At 43.4% G+C, this 20,087-nt stretch overlaps 1 protein-coding gene across 2 annotated transcripts in view; it reads right to left on the bottom strand.

The window, feature by feature from the left end:
• Positions 1-20,087, bottom strand: part of CHID1 (chitinase domain containing 1) — an 803,559-nt gene that overhangs the window by 428,188 nt on the left and 355,284 nt on the right. For both annotated transcript variants that reach the window (XM_089653571.1, XM_089653572.1), the window contains exon 9: positions 8,712-8,813. In XM_089653571.1, coding sequence (XP_089509697.1) covers positions 8,712-8,813 — 102 coding nt within the window. The remainder of the gene's footprint in view (positions 1-8,711; positions 8,814-20,087) is intronic.

Consider the following 20,087-nt stretch of genomic DNA (forward strand, 5'->3'; position numbering starts at 1 on the left):
AGTGGAGGAAGAGATCGTGTCCATTGGCAAGACTATAGGTCTGGAGGTGGATGAAAGAGACATCGAGGAACTCGTTGAGGAGCACTCCGAGGAACTTACGACTGACGAGTTAAAGGAGTTACAAGAGCAACGGCACACAGAAGCATTAACTGAAGCTACTTCGGAGGGAGAGGAGACAGAGCCAGAGATAATCAGTACAAAAGACCTCAAGGATATTTTGGCAATGTGGGAGAGGGTGGCAGTTTTTGTTGAAAAGAACCAGAGTCGTGCGACAGAGCTTTTCAACGACACGTGCCTACGTCGTTTCAGAAACATTCTCAAAGGGAGAATGAAACAGACTTCCTTAGACATGTTTCTTAAGAAAAGGCCTTCAGCTCGAAGTGAGCAAAGTGTGGCAAAAAGGCCAAGAACTAGTGAAAGTGAAGAGAGTGATGAGAATTAAGCGAAAACAAAAATCATCTCCAAGGTAAGTAAATTGTATACAACCTTATTATATCTTCATATTTTCTTTCTATTTTGTTTTTATATAATATTAGTTATGTAAAAAGCTTTTTTCCTTATGAAATAACAAGAAAAATGAAAAATATGAGGTGCCATTTTGAGGGTTGGAACGGATTACGGCCGTTTCCATTATTTCTTATGGGGAAAATTGATTTAATGAGCGAGCATTTTGAGTTACGAGCTCGGCCACGGAACGAATTAAACTCGTAAGTTGAGGTTCCACTGTATATCAATAAAGCATAGTGTAGCTTCACCTACAGCCTGTTCCTAAAAGCTTAACCTACTAGTACGTGGCTGTCCACATAGCACTATGTTCATTCACCAAGAAGTTGAACAAAAGATAAACCAAAGAGTACCTGTTGTTTCAGTGCAGAGGATGGGTGGCACCAGTGTCTTGCAGGAAGGTAGCCAGTGGGATGTGCAGATGGGTCAGTACCGGTGTCATGCATAGACGTGGTGAGCAAACAGGCAAAGTAGTGGTCCAGGAAGAAGACAGGAACATGGTCCATAAAAAGGCCACAGTCAATACAGACAGCAAGCAAAGACGTGGTAAAAGGATTGGTCCAGGCAGAAACATTAAGCTTAGGGCCTTGGTTAGGTAAGACTGGACAAAGGGGTAGAGGCTTCATCCCACCCAAATCTCTTCGAAGCCTCTGGTCTCCAGACCCTGATCCGGCAATTAAAAAACCCAAAGAAAACAAAAAAGTTTTCTCAGCTCGGAAACACTACTCTGGATCCCCTCACATACGTGAGACCCCTGTGTTGTCTTGAATCCCACTACTAAAGTGGGAGGGCAAAAGATCAGTCCAGGAGGCAGGCAGAGGCATGGTAGATTAACAGGCCAAGGTCAGTTCAGGCAGCAGGCAGAGGCATGGTCGATTAACAGGCTGAGGTCAGTTCAGGCAGCAGGCAGAGGCATGGTCGATTAACAGGCCGAGGTCAGTTCAGGTAGCAAGCAGAGGCATGGTCGAGTAACAGGCCGAGGTCAGTTCAGGCAGCAGGCAGAGGCATGGTCCATTAACACGCCGAGGTCAGTTCAGGCAGCAAGCAGAGGCATGGTCAATAAACAGGCCGAGGTCAGTTCAGATGGAAGGCAGGAAAATGAATTCAGGCAACAGGCAGAAACGTGGCAGGGAAATAGCAAACAGAGGACAAAGAAATATATCTTCACCGTACTTCACTAATAATGTAGTGCGGTATGGTAGATACGGAAGCACTCTTCTATACAGAGACCAGGCTTTGAGGGACACTGGGGACAGTAGTATCGGGTGTCAGATCGAATTCTATGTTTGGAGCATACCCGACATCTCTTTTGAGGATTGCGGTCTGTTTCGGTAGGGGGGACGATATTGGGGAAATGTCTTTCATGCAATCGGCTCACTGCATCAGACCGAATTTGTTCAGGTACGGGTCTTACTTGATAGATGAGGGATGTGATAATCTCTTCCTGATATTGTAAGAAGGTGACAGGTCTTTGTGTGGACTTCTGGAAAACGATGTAGGAATTGTACAGGGCCATATGGAAAAGGTAGAAGGATACTTTTTTATACCAGTAGATTGATCTTCTGTTGGGTATGTAGGGCTGTAACATTTGATCATTTAAATCCACTCCCCCCATGAACAGGTTGTATTCGTGTATGCATTGGGGTTTTCGGATGGGACCGCGACTTCCTTGAATTTCCAATGAGCTGCTGTTATGGATAGATGAAAGGACATACACATCCCGTTTGTCTCGCCACTTAAGGGCCAGGATCTCTTCATTTCTCAAGCTAGCTGACTCCCCCCTGTTTAGCTTGGTGGCAACCAATTGTTGTGGAAATCCCTTCCGATTGGGTCGAACTGTGCCACAGGCTACAGTGTCCTTGAGATAAAGGTGGCGGAAAAGGGGCAGGCTTGTGTAGAAATTGTCCACGTAAAGATGGTACCCCTGATTGAAGAGGGGGTATACCAGGTCCCAGACAATTTTTCCACTAATCCCCATATAGGCTGGGCATTCAGGGGGCTCTAGCTGACTGTCCTTTCCCTCGTAGATACGGAACTTGTGCACGTATCCTGTGGACCTTTCGCAGAGTTTGTTCATCTTCACCCCGTATCTGGCCCGTTTACTTGGAATGTACTGTTTTATGATCAGCCTCCCAGTGAAATGGATTAGGGATTCATCGACACAGATGTTTTTTCAGGACAATATATTTCTGAAAATTTTTGGTTGAAATAATTGATTAGTGGACGAATTTTATAAAGTTTGTCGTACTCGGGGTGATCTCTGGGGGGGAACAGGGAATTATCGTTGAAATGTAGAAAGTGCAGAATTGTTTTATAGCGGGTCCTGGACATAGTGGCAGAAAAGAGCGGCATGTGTTGAATGGGATTTGTCGACCAATAAGCATGCAGTTCATTTTTTTTTGTTAGTCCCATATTAAATGTAAGGCCAAGAAACACTTTAAATTCTTCAACTGTGAGGCATTTCCACTCAAATGTTCAAGCATAACAGGAGTTGGGATTTTGAGTGATTAATTGCTGGGCGAAAATATTGCATTGGTGCACAACTGAATTCAAAAACTCTTCAGTGAAAAATAAATGGAAATAATCAATGGCTGTAAAATTTTGGGTTTCTGCCTGAATGCCTGACTGGGCTATGAATGGGGGAATTATAGGTGCTCCTGATCCTGAAGGTAGCCACACAGGGTTTAAAAGAGCATCTGGGACAGCAGTATGGGCCCTAATCCTTGGTGGCTGATGTGACACCTGAATACTAGAACTTGCACTTACAGTGCTGGTAGTAGCCATATCAGAAGAACGTATTGAGCTGCTGGTGGTTGCTTGCTGCTCCTTGGAGTTCCTCATTCTTTTTGTTGGAACACCTTCTTCTGATTCAGAGAGTGAACCGCTGCTGTGTTCTGGTTCATATACAGAATCAGAGTTTGACAGTGAGAGTTCTCCGTCACTCTCATCTGTCATACTCAGAATTTGAAATGCCTCCTCGCTTGTATATGATCTTTTGGCCATATTTTTGACACTGATCAGGACCCACTGGTATGGCAGTGATCAGGATGGTGTTGCAGTGAGGGACAGATATCTGGCTGCAGTTGGTTCACACTAGTCACTGTTGGGCAAAAATCAGAGATACAGTGAGGTGGCTGGCAATGTTTTGTGAGTGTGTGTAAACTCTGTGCAAAGGCTGAAAATTACTCACAGTTAGCTGTACTGGATCTCTCTCCTCACAGACGATGGCAGTGAACAGGATCCACTGGTGTGGCAGAGATCAGGGACAGGCACACTGTAAGGTGATCAGGGACACTGATTGGGCCACTGTATGGTGATCAGGGACACTGCTGGGCCACTGCGGTGATCAGGGACACTGCTGGGCCACTTGTGTGGCGATCAGGGACACTGTGGCGATCAGGGACACTGCTGGACCACTTGTGCGGTGACCATGGACACTGCTGGGCCACTGCAATGATCAGGACACTGCTGGGCCACTTGTGTGGCGATCAGAAACACTGCTGGGCAACTGCGGTGATCAGGGACACTGCGGTGATCAGGGGCACTGCTGGACCACTTGTCCGGCGATCAGGGACACTGCTGGCCACTTGTGTGGTGATCAGGGACACTGCTGGGCCACTTGTGTGGTGATCTGGGCCACTGCGGCAATCAGGGACACTGCGGTGATCAGGGACACTGCTGGACCACTTGTGCAGCAATCGGGGACACTGCGGTGATCAGGGACACTGCTGGGACATTGCGGCGATCAGGGACACTGCTGGACCACTTCTGCGGCGATCAGGGACACTGCTGGGCCACTGCGATGATCAGGACACTGCTGGGCCACTTGTGTGGCAATCAGAAACACTGCTGGACTACTGCGGTGATCAGGGGCACTGCTGGACCACTTGTCCGGCGATCAGGGACACTGCTGGGCCACTTGTGTGGTGATCAGGAACACTGCTGGGCCAATGTGGGGATCAGGGACACTGCTGAGCCAATTGTGTGGTGATCAGGAACACTGCTGGGCCAATGCGGTGATCAGGGACACTGCTGGGCCACTTGTGTGGTGATCAGGAACACTGCTGGGCCAATGCGGTGATCAGGGACACTGCTGGGCCACTTGTGTGGTGGTCAGGGACACTGCTGGGCCACTGCGGCAAGCAGGGCCACTGCGGCGATCAGGGACACTGCTGGACCACTTGTGCGGCAATCAGGGACACTGCGGTGATCAGGGACACTGCTGGGCCACTGCGGTGATCAGGGACACTGCTGGACCACTTGTGCGGCAATCAGGGACAATGCTGGGTTACTTGTGCGGCAATCAGGGACACTGCTGGGCCACTTGTGTGGTGATCAGGGACACTGCTGGGCCACTGCGGCAATCAGGGACACTGCGGCAATCAGGGACACTGCTGGACCACTTGTGCGGCAATCAGGGACACTGTGGCGATCAGGAACACTGCTGGACCACTTGTGCGGCAATCAGGGACACTGCGGTGATCAGGGACACTGCTGGGCCACTGCGGCGATCAGGGACACTGCTGGACCACTTGTGCGGCAATCAGGGACACTGTGGTGATCAGGGACACTGCTGGGCCACTGCGGCAATCAGGGACACTTCTGGGCCACTTGTGTGGCAATCAGGGACACTGCTTGGCCACTGCGGCGATACTGCTGGGCCACTTGTGTGACAATCAGGGACACTGCTTGGCCACTGCGGCGATCAGGGACACTGCTTGGCCACTTGTGTGGCGATCAGGAACACTGTGACGATCAGGGACACTGACAATCAGGGACACTGCTGGGCCACTTGTGGGCGATCAGGGCCACTTGTGGGCGATCAGGACCACTTGGGGCGATCAGGGCCACTTGGGGCAATCAGGGCCACTTGGGGCAATCAGGGCCACTTGGGGCAATCAGGGACACTTGTGGGGGCAATCAGGGCCACTTATGGGCAAAGCCACTTGTTGGGGCAATCAGGGCCACTTATTGGGGTGATCAGGGACACGTGGGGCGATCAGGGCCACTTTAGGGGAGATCAGGGCCACTTTAGGGGCGATCAGGGACACTTTAGGGGCGATCAGGGACACTTTAGGGGCGATCAGGTGTCACTGAGGTGGAGGGCAGTTGACTACTACCTCTTCTTGGCTGTTTCTCCTCTCACAGACAACTCCGTGTGAGGAGAAGGAGGCGGAAGCCGCACCATGCGGCTTTTGTTTACACTTAAGCTGTGTCCTTATTGGACACAGCTGATCACATGGTATGGGACCGATTTGATTGGTCCCATACCATGTCACGTAATCTACCGTGTCCGTCGGACTCGGCGATCATCGGGCTCGCGGGTGCGCGCTCTAGGAGCCGCACACGAGCCTCAGACACAAGGTGCCGTTTAGAGACGGCAACCCGCTCCTGTAGGTGTCCCGTCCTGCCGTTTATAAACAGCGGCCAGACGGGAAGTGGTTAACACTGGGTGGGCTATAACAAACTCCAATGATTATCTTTGTAGTACCCATGTGCAGTTCCACCCATAATGCTTCAGCCTCATCACACTCTCCATCAACTAGGTCCTCTTTCACACACACTTTGAGATCACTTCTCACATAAAGACAGAAACTACCACCTTTTCTTTGTACTCTGTCTCTCCCAAAGAGAGAATAGTCAGGAATATTAACAGCCCAGTCATGTGAAGAATGAAGCCAAGATTCAGCAACACCAATTGAATCTTATCTTTATGCAACAAAGCTTCCAACTCACCTATTTTGCTTGGCAGACTTTTGGTATTTTGGAGGACATACACTTTAACAAATTTTAGTGAACACAAACACAATATAATGCCCATTTGTTTGGTAAAATATAAAAGATTACAGTTGTGCTCAAAAGTTTGCAAACTCTAGCAGAAAACATGCATTTTTGGCATTGATATTCAAAATATGACTGATCAAGCCTAAAATGTGTCCTTTATTTAAGGATAGTGATAGTGAAGCCATGTAATATCACATAGTTGTTTAGCTCCTTTTTAAATCATAATAATAACAGAAATCACTCAAATGGCCATGATCAAACGTTTATATACCCTGGAATGGCTTGCCTTGATACAAACACACAAAATGTCAGGGATCCCGGGTCCTCGGCGGCGCGCGCATGCGCAGACCGTCGATCCGTCCCAGCCGGCGAGCGCAGAATCCTTGGCGATCGCGGCGGCCGCGCATGCGCAGTAGCGATCGCGGCCGCACCAATGGGAGAGCAGGGCGCTCTATTTAAAGCTGCCTGTGCATCTCCAAGTTGCCGCAAGGTTTCGTTCCTGTTCCTGTAAGTACGCTCCTTGTTGCCAAACTCTGCCTGTCCTGTTTATGCTGACCTTCTCCTGCTCTGACCCCGGCTCGTCCCTGACCATCCTTCTGCCTGACCTCCTGCACCGCGCTGCCCGCTACCTGCTGAACCTGGCTTGTGACCCCGACCATTCTCCGCTTACTCCCCCCGTACCACGCTGCCCGCACAATACCAACCCGGCTAGTCTGACCTCGCCTACTCCTGATAGCTGCCCATCCATCCCGCTCGGATCAGGATCTGTCATCCCATCCATCCCGCTCGGATCGGGATCTGTCATCCCCTTCACAGCAGGCTCTACCCGGGCACATACCCTCAGCGGGACCCCTCTGCCACCGCCGGGGGTGCCCAGGGACGCGACCTGGTTTCAGTCTTGCACCAAGTCCATCCCCACCATCAGAGGCCCTGGTGAAAAGGCAGACTGGGACTTAGACTCCGCGTCCTGGGAAACCCCGTGCCGTGGACCACTAGAGATCCCATTGGGCGGAGCCTGACACAAGGTAACACTCACAGGTTAAAATGGCAACTAAAGGTTAATTTCCCATAACTATGGCTTTTTAAATTACAATTAGTGTCTATTTATAAACAGTCTATGAGTTTGTTAGCTCTCATATGGATGCACTGAGTAGACTAGATACTGAGCCATGGGGGACAGAAAAGAACTGTCAAAATACCTGTGTAACAAGGTAATGGAACTTTATAAAGATTGAAAATAATATAAAAAGATATCCAAAGCCTTGAATATGCCAGTCAGCTCTTTTCAATAACTTATTAAGAAATGGTACATTTGGGGATCTCTTGATACCAAACCAAGGTCAGGTAGACCAAGAAAGACTGCAGCCACAACTGCCAAAGGATTGTTCAGGATACAAAAAATAACCCAAAGATAAACTCAGGAGAAATACAGGCTGCTCTGGAAAAAGACGGTATGGTTGCTTCAAGGAGCACAACACAATGAGACCTGAACAAAAATTTGCTGCATTGTTGAGTTGCCAGAAGAAGAAGAAGCCTTTATTGCGTCAATGCCACAAAAAAGCCTGGCTGCAATATGCACAATACCTTGACACTCCTCACAGCTTCTGGCACACTGTAATTTAGAGTGATGAGACCAAAATACAGCTTTATGGTCACAACCATAATTGCTATGTATGGAGTTACAAGGATACCATCAACACCATGAAACATGGAGATGGCTCATTGATGTTTTGGGGGTGTATGAGCTCTAAAGGCACAGTACCTAAAAATCGTCATAGGCACATTACAGGGCACAAGAAGTCTGGTGCTAGAATTATTACTTCTGCTCTGACATTCGTGACCATACTTCAGATGTGTGGTGTGATCACCATTTACATATGCGTGCATTCGCATTTGCCCATGAGCACGGGGAGACAATAGCGCTATACATTTTTAATCATTATTTATTTAAAACTTTTTTTACACTGTCCCTTTGAAAAAAAATTTCAGCAACTTTATTGCTATCACAAGAAATAAAGAACATCCCTTGTGATAGCATGGGGTGTGGCAGGACCTCTTTATGGAGAAATCTGGGGTCCCGATGGGATAAGAGAGCTCAGGAAATGTAGTTGTAGCGGCTGGAGAGTGGGAGCAGTGTGTGCAGGAGAAAAGAGGGTCAGTGTATACACTGGTGCAGTGTGTAGAGAGGGTGGGACAGTGTGTACAGTGGTTGAAATTAATTTGGGATAATTCCCTAGTTGTGTTTATTTGTAGTTTCTAATCAGACTAAAAAGCCATGCCCAATACATAGCATTATTCAGCCACACCCACATTTTGCAGTGGCACGCTATGCATGATGCAGAAAACCGTCTCCTTAGTCGGGGCCCCAGTACATTACTTTGCCCAGGGGCCCATGATGCTAATAAAATGGCATTGGACCTTACCTGCTTGGATTGGAGTAGTCATAGGTCATTAGACTGAAGCTGTCCACATATGGCGCCAACAGATCAAACTCTTTTTTTCCAAACATGCCCAGCTGGTCAGTGCTTAAGGAGAAATAAAAAAAAAGTAAAAAAATTAAAAAACCAACGGAAGATGCTATAATCTATTAAAACTACGCTAAAACTAGTTTTGTGTAGATATCAGTTTGCTAAATATAATACTGGCTTCATATTTTCCTAGGAGACTCAGGACTGCCTATTCACCTGACATGAGGAAGGTGTCATTTTTCATTTTTTTACTTGAGGTGATTGTAGCAAAGGATCTTATGTTGGCGAAACAGGACAGAAGTTGCAAACAAGGATGAATTTGCACAGACATACCATCAAGGAACATAAAGATGATGACTTCTGCACACCTGTGGGACACCGTGTCACACAACCGTATCACACTACGGAAGACCTCAATATTTTAGTTCTTAAAGGAAATTTCAAAACTATTCAGGAAAGGAAAACTTTTGAACTAAGAATGATAATTCTATTTGATACAAGAGATAAGGGCCTTAATTTGGACATGGGATTCCTCACTCATTATCCAACAGTTTCACGACCCCCTCTGTGAGTGTTGCCCCCCCCCCCCAGTCTTTGCTTTTGCTGTGTCTTATCTGTAGTCTAATCCTAGTTTTATAACCATTTCTATGTACATTTGTTTGTGTGTGTTTCTTTCTTGTTTTTTTTTCTTTTCTTTCTCTTTTTTTTCTTCCAATATCACTTTTAACATTCTGCTAAAGCTTTGTGAAATAGTACTGCCTGGACCTTGAAGAAGGGGACATACCCCGAAAGCTTGTCCTCAAAATTGTATGTTAGTGCAAATAAAAAAAAGTATCACGTCAGTACTCAATTGTTTGTCATTTTTTTACAAAATTAAAATTCTGCTATTCAAGTAGAAATGCATAGATTGCCCCTAAAATATATAAAAAGCCAGAATGTGAACCCATATACAGTAATATTTAGTTATCAGTTTTAGGTAGACTCACAGCTTATAAATATTTTTAAAAAGTGTGCTGGAACCCCCCTTTTTTTCTTTACACAAACAAAATATTCCTCTTAGATTGTAAACTCTAACGAGCAGGGCCCTCTGTTTCCTCTTGTATCAAATTGTATTGTAACTGTAATGTCTACCTTAATTTTATAAAGCACTGTACAAACTGTTAGAGCTACATAAATTCTGTATAATAATAATAATAATATAGTAAAAAATGATCCTTCCCTTAGCAGTTGGAGTCATTCTGTTCCCCTCACAGAAAGAAAAGGTAATGATATAAGTTACCAGCGCTCTCAAAATAATAAGTTCAATACTGTCTCTATATGACCAAAGATCAGACATCATACATCCATCAACTTCTTCCTATGAATCCAATCTTCCTATATAGTGATATCACCCCCCAAAAAAAATGTATATATAATGTCATTGGATTCAGGTGTTCCAATCACCTCCATGGCCACAGATGTATAAAATCAAGCACCTAAGCATGCAGACTGCTTTTACAAACATTTGTGAAAGAATGATTCGCTCTCAGGAGCTCAGTGAATTCAAGCGTGGTACCTTGATAGGTTGCCACCTATGCAAGTCCATCCATGAAATTTCCTTGCTACTAAATATTCCACAGTCAACTGTTAGTGGTATCATAACAAAGTGGAAGCAACTGGGAACAACAGTAACTCAGCCAAGAAGAGGTAGGCCACATAAAATGTAAAAGTGGGGTCAGTGCATGTGCAGAAGTCGCCAACTATCTGCAGAGTCAATAGCTAAAGACCTCCAAACTTCGTGTGGCCTTCAGATTAGCACGACAGTGCATAGAAAGCGAGCAGCTGCATCTAAGCCTTACATCACCATGTGCAATGCAAAGCGTTGGATGCAGTGGTGTAAAGCACACTGCCACTTGACTCTAGAGCAGTGGAGACGTGTTCTCTGACTGACAAATCACACTTCTCTGTCTGGCAATCCGATGGACGTGTCTGGGTTTGGCGGTTGCCAGGAGAACGGTACTTGCCTGACTGCATTGTGCCAAGTGAAAAGTTTGGTGGAGGGGGGATTATGGTGCGGATTTGTTCTTCAGGGGTTGGGCTTGGTTCCTTAGTTCCAGTGAAGGGAACTCTTAAGGAGTCAGCATACGAAGACATTTTGGACAATTTCATGCTCCCATCTTAGTGGAAACAATTTAGGGATGGCCCCTTCCTGTTCCAATATGACTGCGCACCAGTGCACAAAGCAAGCTCCATAAAGTCATGGATGAGTGAGTTTGGGGTGGAGGAACTTGACTGGCCTGCACAGAGTCCTTACCTCAACCTGATAGAATGCCTTTGGGAAGAATTAGAGCGAAGACTGCAAGCCAGGCCTTCTCGTCAGACATCAGTGCCTGACCTAACAAATGCGCTTCTGGAAGAATAGTCAAACATTCCCATAGACACACTCCTAAACCTTGTGGAAAGCCTTCCTAGAAGAGCCTAAGCTGTTATACCTGCAAAGGGTGGGCCAACTCAATATTAAATCCTACGGTCTAAGACTGGGATACCATTAAAGTTCATGTGTGTGTAAAGGCAGTTGTCGCAATACATTCAGCAATATAATTTTACATAGTTACATAGTTAGTCTGGCTGAAAAAAGACAAAAGTCCATCCAGGTCAACCATAGAAAAAAAAGTTATAATCCTATACCCACAGTTGATCTAGAGGAAGGCAAAAAAAAACAAGCAAAGCATGATCCAATTTGCACCTGCTGGGAAAAAAATTCCTTCCTGATCCCCCGAGAGGCAATCGGATATTCCCTGGATCAACTTTACCTATAAATGTTAGTATCCAGTTATACTCTGTGTATAATGTATATTGGAATTTACTTTTACTTTCTGACTGCCTATCACATTTCTTGAGGTGCTAAAATGCCAGGTCAGTCCACCCCCTCCCCCCAAATGTCCCCTTTTTGGAAAGTAGACACCCCAAGGAATTTGCTGAGAGGCATGTTGAGTCCATGGAGGTTTTATTTTATTGCCACCAATGTTTGGAAAATGACAATTTTTTTTTAACAAAGTTGTCACTTAAATGATATATTGCTCATGCATGCCATGAGTATATGTGGAATAACACCCCACAACACATTCTGCTACTTCTCCCGAGTATGGGGATACCACATGTGAGAGACTTTTTGGCAGCCTAGCCACAGAGAGGCCCCCAAATTCAAATCACCTTCAGGCTTTCAAAGGCCATATTTCCTCATGTCAGAGGTTCTAAAATGCTAGGATAGTAGCAACACCCCCCTCAAATTACCCCTTTTGGAAAGTAGACACCCCAAGGAATTTGATAAGAGGCATGGTGAGTATTTTTAGACATTAGAAGCTTATGCCACACATCACCCACTCTTCTAACCACTTGAAGATCAAGCAGAGGCCCTAAAGAATAAATGGTGGGTGTAAATTTTTTTTCATGTCAGACAGTATTTTTGCAGCAATTTTTCAAACGCAAATGTTTTGAAAAAATACACTTTTTGGAATTTTAATGCACAAAAACACAATACACTGCCCAATTGTATGAAATGTAAAAAATTATGTTATGCCGAGTAAATAGATACCATATAGATATGCTGTAAAATTGCGCATGACTGCGCAACAGTGACAAACTAGGTACATTTTTCATATCCATAGGCGATGCTTTAAAAGCCTTTACAGGTCAACACTTTATATTTACACAAGATATCTAGTGCTAGAATTACTGCCCTCGATCTGACGTTTGTTGTGATACCTCACATGCATGGCGCAATCTGTTTTTTTTTTTACACTGTCCCTTTCTCTTTTTTTTTTTGAGTCACTTTTATTATCAAAGGGAATGTAACTATCCCCTATGATAGCAACAGGCAGCGACAGGTACTCTTTTCTGAGAAATCTCGGATCTATTAAACTCCTAGATTTTTCTTCTGCCCTTAAAGCATCTGATCACAAGATCAGTGTGATCAGGTTCTTTCCCAATTTAAAAATGGCACTGTTTGAATCTGGCGAAAAGTAAATAATGAAATGCTAGTAGCTTCCGGATTCTTGGACTATAGAGATGATTGGAGTCATTCTGGTCTCTGATCAGCTCTATGGTCAGCTGGTGGAATGGCCGGATGCATTCTCAGATTTCCCTGTAGGACGGGAGAGCCCGGGAAAGCCATGCAAGGTGCGTGAGTCCCTTCACGCTACTTGTAAAAGGAATCCCGCAGCTAATTCGTGGCTGGCATTGCTTTTACATTTAAGTTGACCGCCAGCTAAAAAAAGTATACCAGGATGATGCTTGTAGTTGCAGACATTACCAAAGTGCAGTTGGATAGACATTGGCATATACTAACTGAAGATTCTGTGATTAAAAAATTTGTAGACGAGAAACCACATATTACTTTTCGACGTAATAAATAAATGCGGACACTTGGTAAACATGTATTTGGCCATTTATTTATAAGTTTAGTGAAACTCTCCCATCAGGATTATGGCAGCATGGTGTGCACCCCATTTTCATGGGGATGGAATGTAAGGCAACTTATGGCTCTTTTGTTCCTTTTGCTAGGTTGATTGGTTGTGTATACATGATTTAATTTTCTAATATATATATTTTGATATGTATTTTGGATATTGTATGTTTATATAATTAATTATTGTTGTTTTCTTTATTTGTAGAAGCTTTTATTATTATCACTTATATATGTGGCTTAGTACAAAACATCCATGTTGGTCCTGAGGAAGCAGGGAATCCACTAAACACGTAGGATTTACATTACAATTGCGATTAATCTTTATGTAACAGTACTTTTATTATTGTCCATTGTGTTACACTAGTTTTTAACTCACTATGAATAAAATTTATACTATATATATATCGCACTAAAGTAATATATAAATCTATATATAGAGATAGATAGATAGATAGATAGATAGATAGATAGATAGATAGATAGATAGATAGATAGATAGATAGATAGATATATGTATAGTACTTTAGTGTAGTCACCGGGAATATACTCAAAATCCCACTATTTTGATTGGTTTGTTTTCAAGTATTTATATACAGTATGTGTGTATATATGTTTGGATGATACCTTGTTGGACCACATTGATACTACATTTATACTCCACCTCCCTACAATCTATATAGAAGAGGTAGGGAGTGCACTTGCAATTCCCACTCTCAAAACAAGCCGGCAAGCTCTCAAAACCAGAAACTGCACTAAAAGCCACAGTGGCTATGAAGGAGATGAGTTATTAAGTAACTGTATTGTGGGGGCACAGCTGTAGTCAGAGGAGTAGTTTTACTGAGGAGAAAGAGCTGTATGGGGGGGGGGCAAAGCTGCACAGGGGAGGGGGGTAGTTAAAAGAGAGCTGTACTAGGGAGCGGGGCCTGAAATAAAGGGCAGGAAGTGCTTTGTGGGTAATAGTGGGAGGGGGATCTGTTCTAGAAGGAGTGCTAACATGAGGAGAGTGGTAATTTTTTTTGTACTCTATCTACTGACTGCATTACAGTTTCCTGACCCCTGTGACCTGTGTTGCACACTGCTAACCCCTGCACTCTCTGTATTACGCACCCCTGAGTCCAATACTCTGTATGTTATGCACTCCTGACCCATATGCTCTGTATGTTATGCACTCCTGACCCCTGTTCTCTGTGTCTTATGCACTCCTGACCCCTGCATGCTCTGTGCATTACTTACTCCTGGTCCCTGCACTCTGTATGTTGCTATCTCCTGACCCCTGTACTCTGTGTGCTATGCACACCCGATCCCTGTACTCTGTGTGTTACAAACTGCTAATCTGCGCTCTCTGCTCATTACACACTCCATGCCCCTCCCCTCTATGCATTCTGCACTCTTGTCCCCTGCTCTGTGTGATACCAACTCCTGAGCCCTGCTCTTAATGTCTTATGTACTCCTCATCCTTGTGCTCTGTCAGTTGTGGACTCCTGCTTTCTGTGTCTTACACACTCCTGACGCCTGCACTGTGTGGTTTTCACTCCTGATTCCTGTATTCTGTGCATTTTGCACTCCAGACTCCTACTTTCTGTGCATTACAGTCTTGTCCCTGCACTCTATCCAATATGCACTCCTGCCCCCTGCACTCTGTGCATTACACACTCATGATGCCTGCGCTCTATGCAATATGCACTCACATTTTAAGCCTTTCAACACACTACCTAATTTTTCTTTGTCCTCTGGGTCCCCAAGGCTGAACTCCACCACCACCCAAGGAAAATAAAATACCTCCAGCCATGGAAGTTAGCTGCATATAAGCCAGCCATATGATTTAAAGGCGGCTGTATCTTGTATATCTTCCTTCAGAGGAGTCAGTCAACACCAGTCAGCACTGAGGTTGTACATTTATTTATCTACAGTCAAGAGCAGTAAGAGTCCAAAAGAGTTAGGGCAGTGGTGGGCAACCTTTTTTTTCAACTGAGCCAAATCTCGCCAAAACCACGATTGAAATTTATTTTGAGAGCCACATTTTTAAAACTGAAAATACATAGGATGGTACACTGTTTTTAGTTTCAATAAGTTTTTATAGTAATTCATCCCCCATATAGTAATTCATCCCCCATAGTAATTCATCCCCCATAGTAATTCATCCCCCATAGTAATTCATCCCCCATAGTAATTCATCCCCCATATAGTAATTCATCCCCCATATAGTAATTAATCCCCCATAGTAATTCATCCCCCGTATAGTAATTCATCCCCCCTATAGTAATTCATCCCCCATAGTAATTCATCCCCCCTATAGTAATTCACCCCCCATATAGTAATTCATCCCCCCTATAGTAATTCATCCCCCATAGTAATTCATCCCCCATAGTAATTCATCCCCCATAGTAATTCATCCCTCATATAGTAGTAGTAAGTAAGTAGCAAGTAGTAAGCCAAGTCCCCCCTGTGTCAATTCACTTACCTTTGCTCCGCGCGTTCCTCTCGCCGTGTTCCCGCGCCGTTCCGGTCTTCAGGGCGGACTGTGAGAGGAGCCTAGCTCCTCTCACGTTCGTCACGCTGCCCCGCCTACACACATCCTGACAGCCAATCACTGGCTATCAGGATGTGAGTGGCAGCGAGACTGGCCAATCATTGCATTTGAGCGCGCTGCCCTGGCTGAGGGAGGGGAGCGGGCGCCCGGCACACAAGAGCCGCATTAAAGCGTGTAAAGAGCCGCATGTGGCTCGCGAGCCGCGGCTTGCCGACCACTGGGTTAGGGTAAAGGAAACAGGTGATATTCATAGTACCCAACCAAAATCACACAAATTTTAAAGAACAGGTAGGAAAACAATAGCAGTTATGATCAGGCAACACCACTTTGTTTAATTTTCTTTAGTTCTCATGCTATTAGGAAAAACACAAGCAGTGGTAATGTGACAGAGTACAGAACTAGCATAAATTCTCCTTTCAATGCCTGCAGTGAAGATCAATTCATTGTCAGAGTTCCCATTCCTGTCCCACACTGACAATTTCAGCTTTATGCTACCTGATTCTCTGCATGGGTGTCAGAGATTTCCTATAGTCATCTATAAGTCTGACACTAAATTGCAGATGGAAAAAGTAAAGGAAAAATGGAGCTAGCAGTGCCTAACGCAGAACATTTAAAATTTTAAACCACAGAAATACAAACTATTGGATGTAAATGATACTAATATGCTCCTTCACTTTCCCCTCTTAAATTGGGCATAGCTAATATTGAGTTAATGTATGTTACAACACAAAGATATAGTCATATACAATAACTACTGTATATCATAGTACAACATATAGTTGCATAGTTAGTCTGGCTAAAAAAAAACAAAAGTTCATCTAGTTCAACCAAAAAAAGAAAAGTTATAATCCAATACCCACAGTTGATCCAGAGCAAGGCCAAAAAAAACAGCAAAGCATGAGCCATTCCTGATCCCCCGAGAGGCAGTAAAGAAACTGCTTTCTCTTAGCATTCAAGGACTAAAAAAAAAGATGCTCAAGTCCAAGTCAGGACATTTTTTAAGATTTAATGACAGCTCAAAAGAAATGCATTTACTGTTACATTCGTATTTAACAAACACAAACAGAAAAGTGTCTAAATATAATCAGTGATAAATTGGCAAATTTTTCAAATCATTCTCTGAAATAAAAAATAAACAAAGCATATTCTTCTATAGTGTTTGCTTGACTCATTCCAAACCACTTGCCTGAATCCAAATTACAAGTGTGATTTCTGTCTGCTCTCTTTTTCCTCTGCTACCTTCTTGAGTCACTTCTGGAAGTTAATCTGGACACCAGGCAATCCTGAGAGATGGCTCCGCACCCTCTCCCGCACATAGCAGGTGACTAGCAGCCTCAGCTGTATATGTTTCCCTGTGGGACTGTGTAGAGGGGTGTGCGTCCTTTCCCTCCATTCAGTTATCACATTACATTCAGTTCTGTACTGTGTGCTGTGCAGTGTGTGACATCAGATCTGCAACTGTTGCCTTCTGTAAGCTCAACTGTAGAGAAAAAGAGGCTGCATCTAAACAGATGCAACTTATGTAGGATTTGTTTATCTATGTGTACCACCTGAAGCTAGTCATTTACCTCAGTGGGTATATGTGTGGATTTATAGCCACTTTAATTCTCAGCCATTTACTGAATAACTAGTTACCTTTTCACTTTGCCAAGCTATTCCTAGCTGCTCAGCTGACAAATGCCTGTTCACCAAGCCCTTTAGCTAAAGTTTAAATTAACATGAGCAGGAATCTATCCCTTTTTCTTTTCCCAACCTACTCTATTCAGTGGGGAGTCTGGACAGTCAATCAGAGAGAGATATCTTGAAGGCAAAAAGCTTTCTGGGAGCTTTAAATTGTCTTCTTACCAATACTCTGCCTTCTAGTAAAGTCCCTCAAGTACAGGTGCATCTCAATACATTAGAATATCATCAAAAAGATCATTTATTTCAGTAATTTCAATTCAAAAAGTGAATCTCATATATTATAGAGATTCATTACACACAGAGTGATACATTTCAAGCATTTCTTTCTTTTAAGTTTGATTAAGGCTTACAGCTAGCTTTTTTGATGATATTCTAATTTATTGAGATGCACCTGTAATGCTTAACATATTAAAAAGAATGACCAGATCCATGCTGAAAAGCCAATAGCCCAAACATTACTGTCTGTTTTCAGAAAACAATATGTGATGCTTTAAAATTAAATAATACAAATAAAAGGGGCAATTAATTAATGGCTGAACATGCACAATAGCATTTAGAGAGGGAGAGGGTTGTCCGAATATTTATCCAAGGAAATATTGCTTGATGTTTCTCTATTTGTACTTTGTACCATAAAATCTGTCCTCATGTACACAAATTTCCCGTAAAAATATGAATTCTTAACAAATGATTTTTCTTCCAGTGCATGACAGAAAATTAGAGAGTAAGCAACTGAAAAGAGTTGGAACACTATTTTCAAAGCCCAGTGTTACTATGACTGTTTTACTGTGAAACACTATACTACCAAAAGGAAATTAAATGCAGCACACATACATTTATTATGACGTATATTGCCATTGATTAATATGGGTAGTGTAATAAGTTTTTGTAGACATTATTGTCTATTAAAAATAATTTATGTCTGCATTTCCTAAATAAATAAAACTGTGAGCCAGGACACAGTGGAAAAACAGGCTGCAGGGAATACATAGCTTCCTAGAAATTGATTTGAATTAATCATAAGGATGCCTAAATTAAGGGTAATTAAAACAAGTGTTAGGTTTTATGGCAGGCTGTAATATTTTGTAGATTTAAGCGATGGCGGATATGACTGGCTCTGGTCATCTCTCAGTAGGCTGGAGGAAAATGAAAGGTTCTGATAAAAGATTGGCAGAACACAAAGATCAGAATCCCAGTACAGCCTGCTATCCACCCTCTCATAAAGTACAGGGCTTGCTGTGCACTACCTTGGAAAATTCATTTTCTGCAAGTATTTATCCTAATACAGAGACCGTGTATGCTTGTAATCAGCAGGAAAAAAGACAAAAATGTGTAAAATGCATTTATATTAAGAGATCAGTAAACTTAAATACCAAAGCTTTAAACGGTTTCAAAGAAAACTCCAGCTTAAATGTAATACCATGTAAATGAATAAAAAACAGTAAATGTATAAAATGATTTATGAAGAAGAAAATGTCCCTGTGGACAGGCAAATCATACATTTGGAATATTTGGCAGTATAAGTATACAGATTTTTTTTTTTACTTTTTATGGTTGCCATAAATGGCCCAATTGGATGACAATATAGGATTTAGGTTTACCCCGGCGGACACTATCACAGGTTTTTGACATCAAAAGAATGTTTTCCCATACCGAGATTTTCAACTAGTTGGAAAGTGTCTTGACACTGGCAAACTCTTCTCATTGATAAAAGGGAAGGCAATCATAGAGAGCATATGTACTTCCACTTGTTGGATCAGTCATACCACATCTGTGGGAGTACCATTTTATTGTTTGAAGACAGGTAGAGGTTTCCACACATCCCAATCTAGGAGGTATCTGTCAGAGCTGATTCACAATGGTGCGGATTGAAGTTCAGGTTTTACAGCTAATTGACACAGTAGTTGTTCAGCGGTTCAGGTCAGGTTTACATCAGTATTCAGGTCAAGATTTTATCCTGTTCACACATGTGCAGTTTAAAAACGGTTCCCATAGAAGTCAATAGCCTGCAATCTGCACCTGAACTTGACCGCACTGCTCAGAAATCGAACATGACTCTTTTTCAAACCGCACTGGCAGTGCTCTGGACATATGTGAACAGGCACCATAGGAAGCAATGTTATTTCACATGTCATGCAGATTGGATGTGGTTCAAACCACATCCAATCCGCATATATGTTAACCAGCACTTAGAGTATGGCCAGTTTTAGCTTGTAAACTATCCTGAATAACATCATAAACAGCAACCATATACTAAGCATCCTTCATGTCAAGTCTGGCAGTTGGAGAATACATAAACACACCATGGGAGTTATTTTTTAAAGGTGCATGGTGCAAAATCTGGTGCAGCTGTGCATAGAAACCAATCAGCTTCTGGGTCTTATTGTCAAAGCTTAACTGAACAAACTAAGGTTAGAACATGCTTGGCTATCATGCCCAGCTGCTCCAGATTTTAAGTGCTCCAGTTTTAGCAAATCTCTCCCCATGTAACAACTAAATGCACAATTTAGAATTTTGTTTAGCTAATCTTTGATACATACATCTGCTTCTTACAGTGAGCAGACAGGTGGCACAGAAGTGGCAATGCTAAATGAATGCTGACGCATGTAAAATGCTTTTTTAAACATGTAGCCAAGATCTGTATTAAACACTGCCACATGAGGGTGAAGGGTAC

This window comes from Staurois parvus, unplaced genomic scaffold (genome assembly GCF_062004578.1).
Source record: "Staurois parvus isolate SC_StPar_1 unplaced genomic scaffold, SC_StPar_1.0 ptg000715l, whole genome shotgun sequence".
Lineage (NCBI taxonomy): Eukaryota > Metazoa > Chordata > Amphibia > Anura > Ranidae > Staurois > Staurois parvus.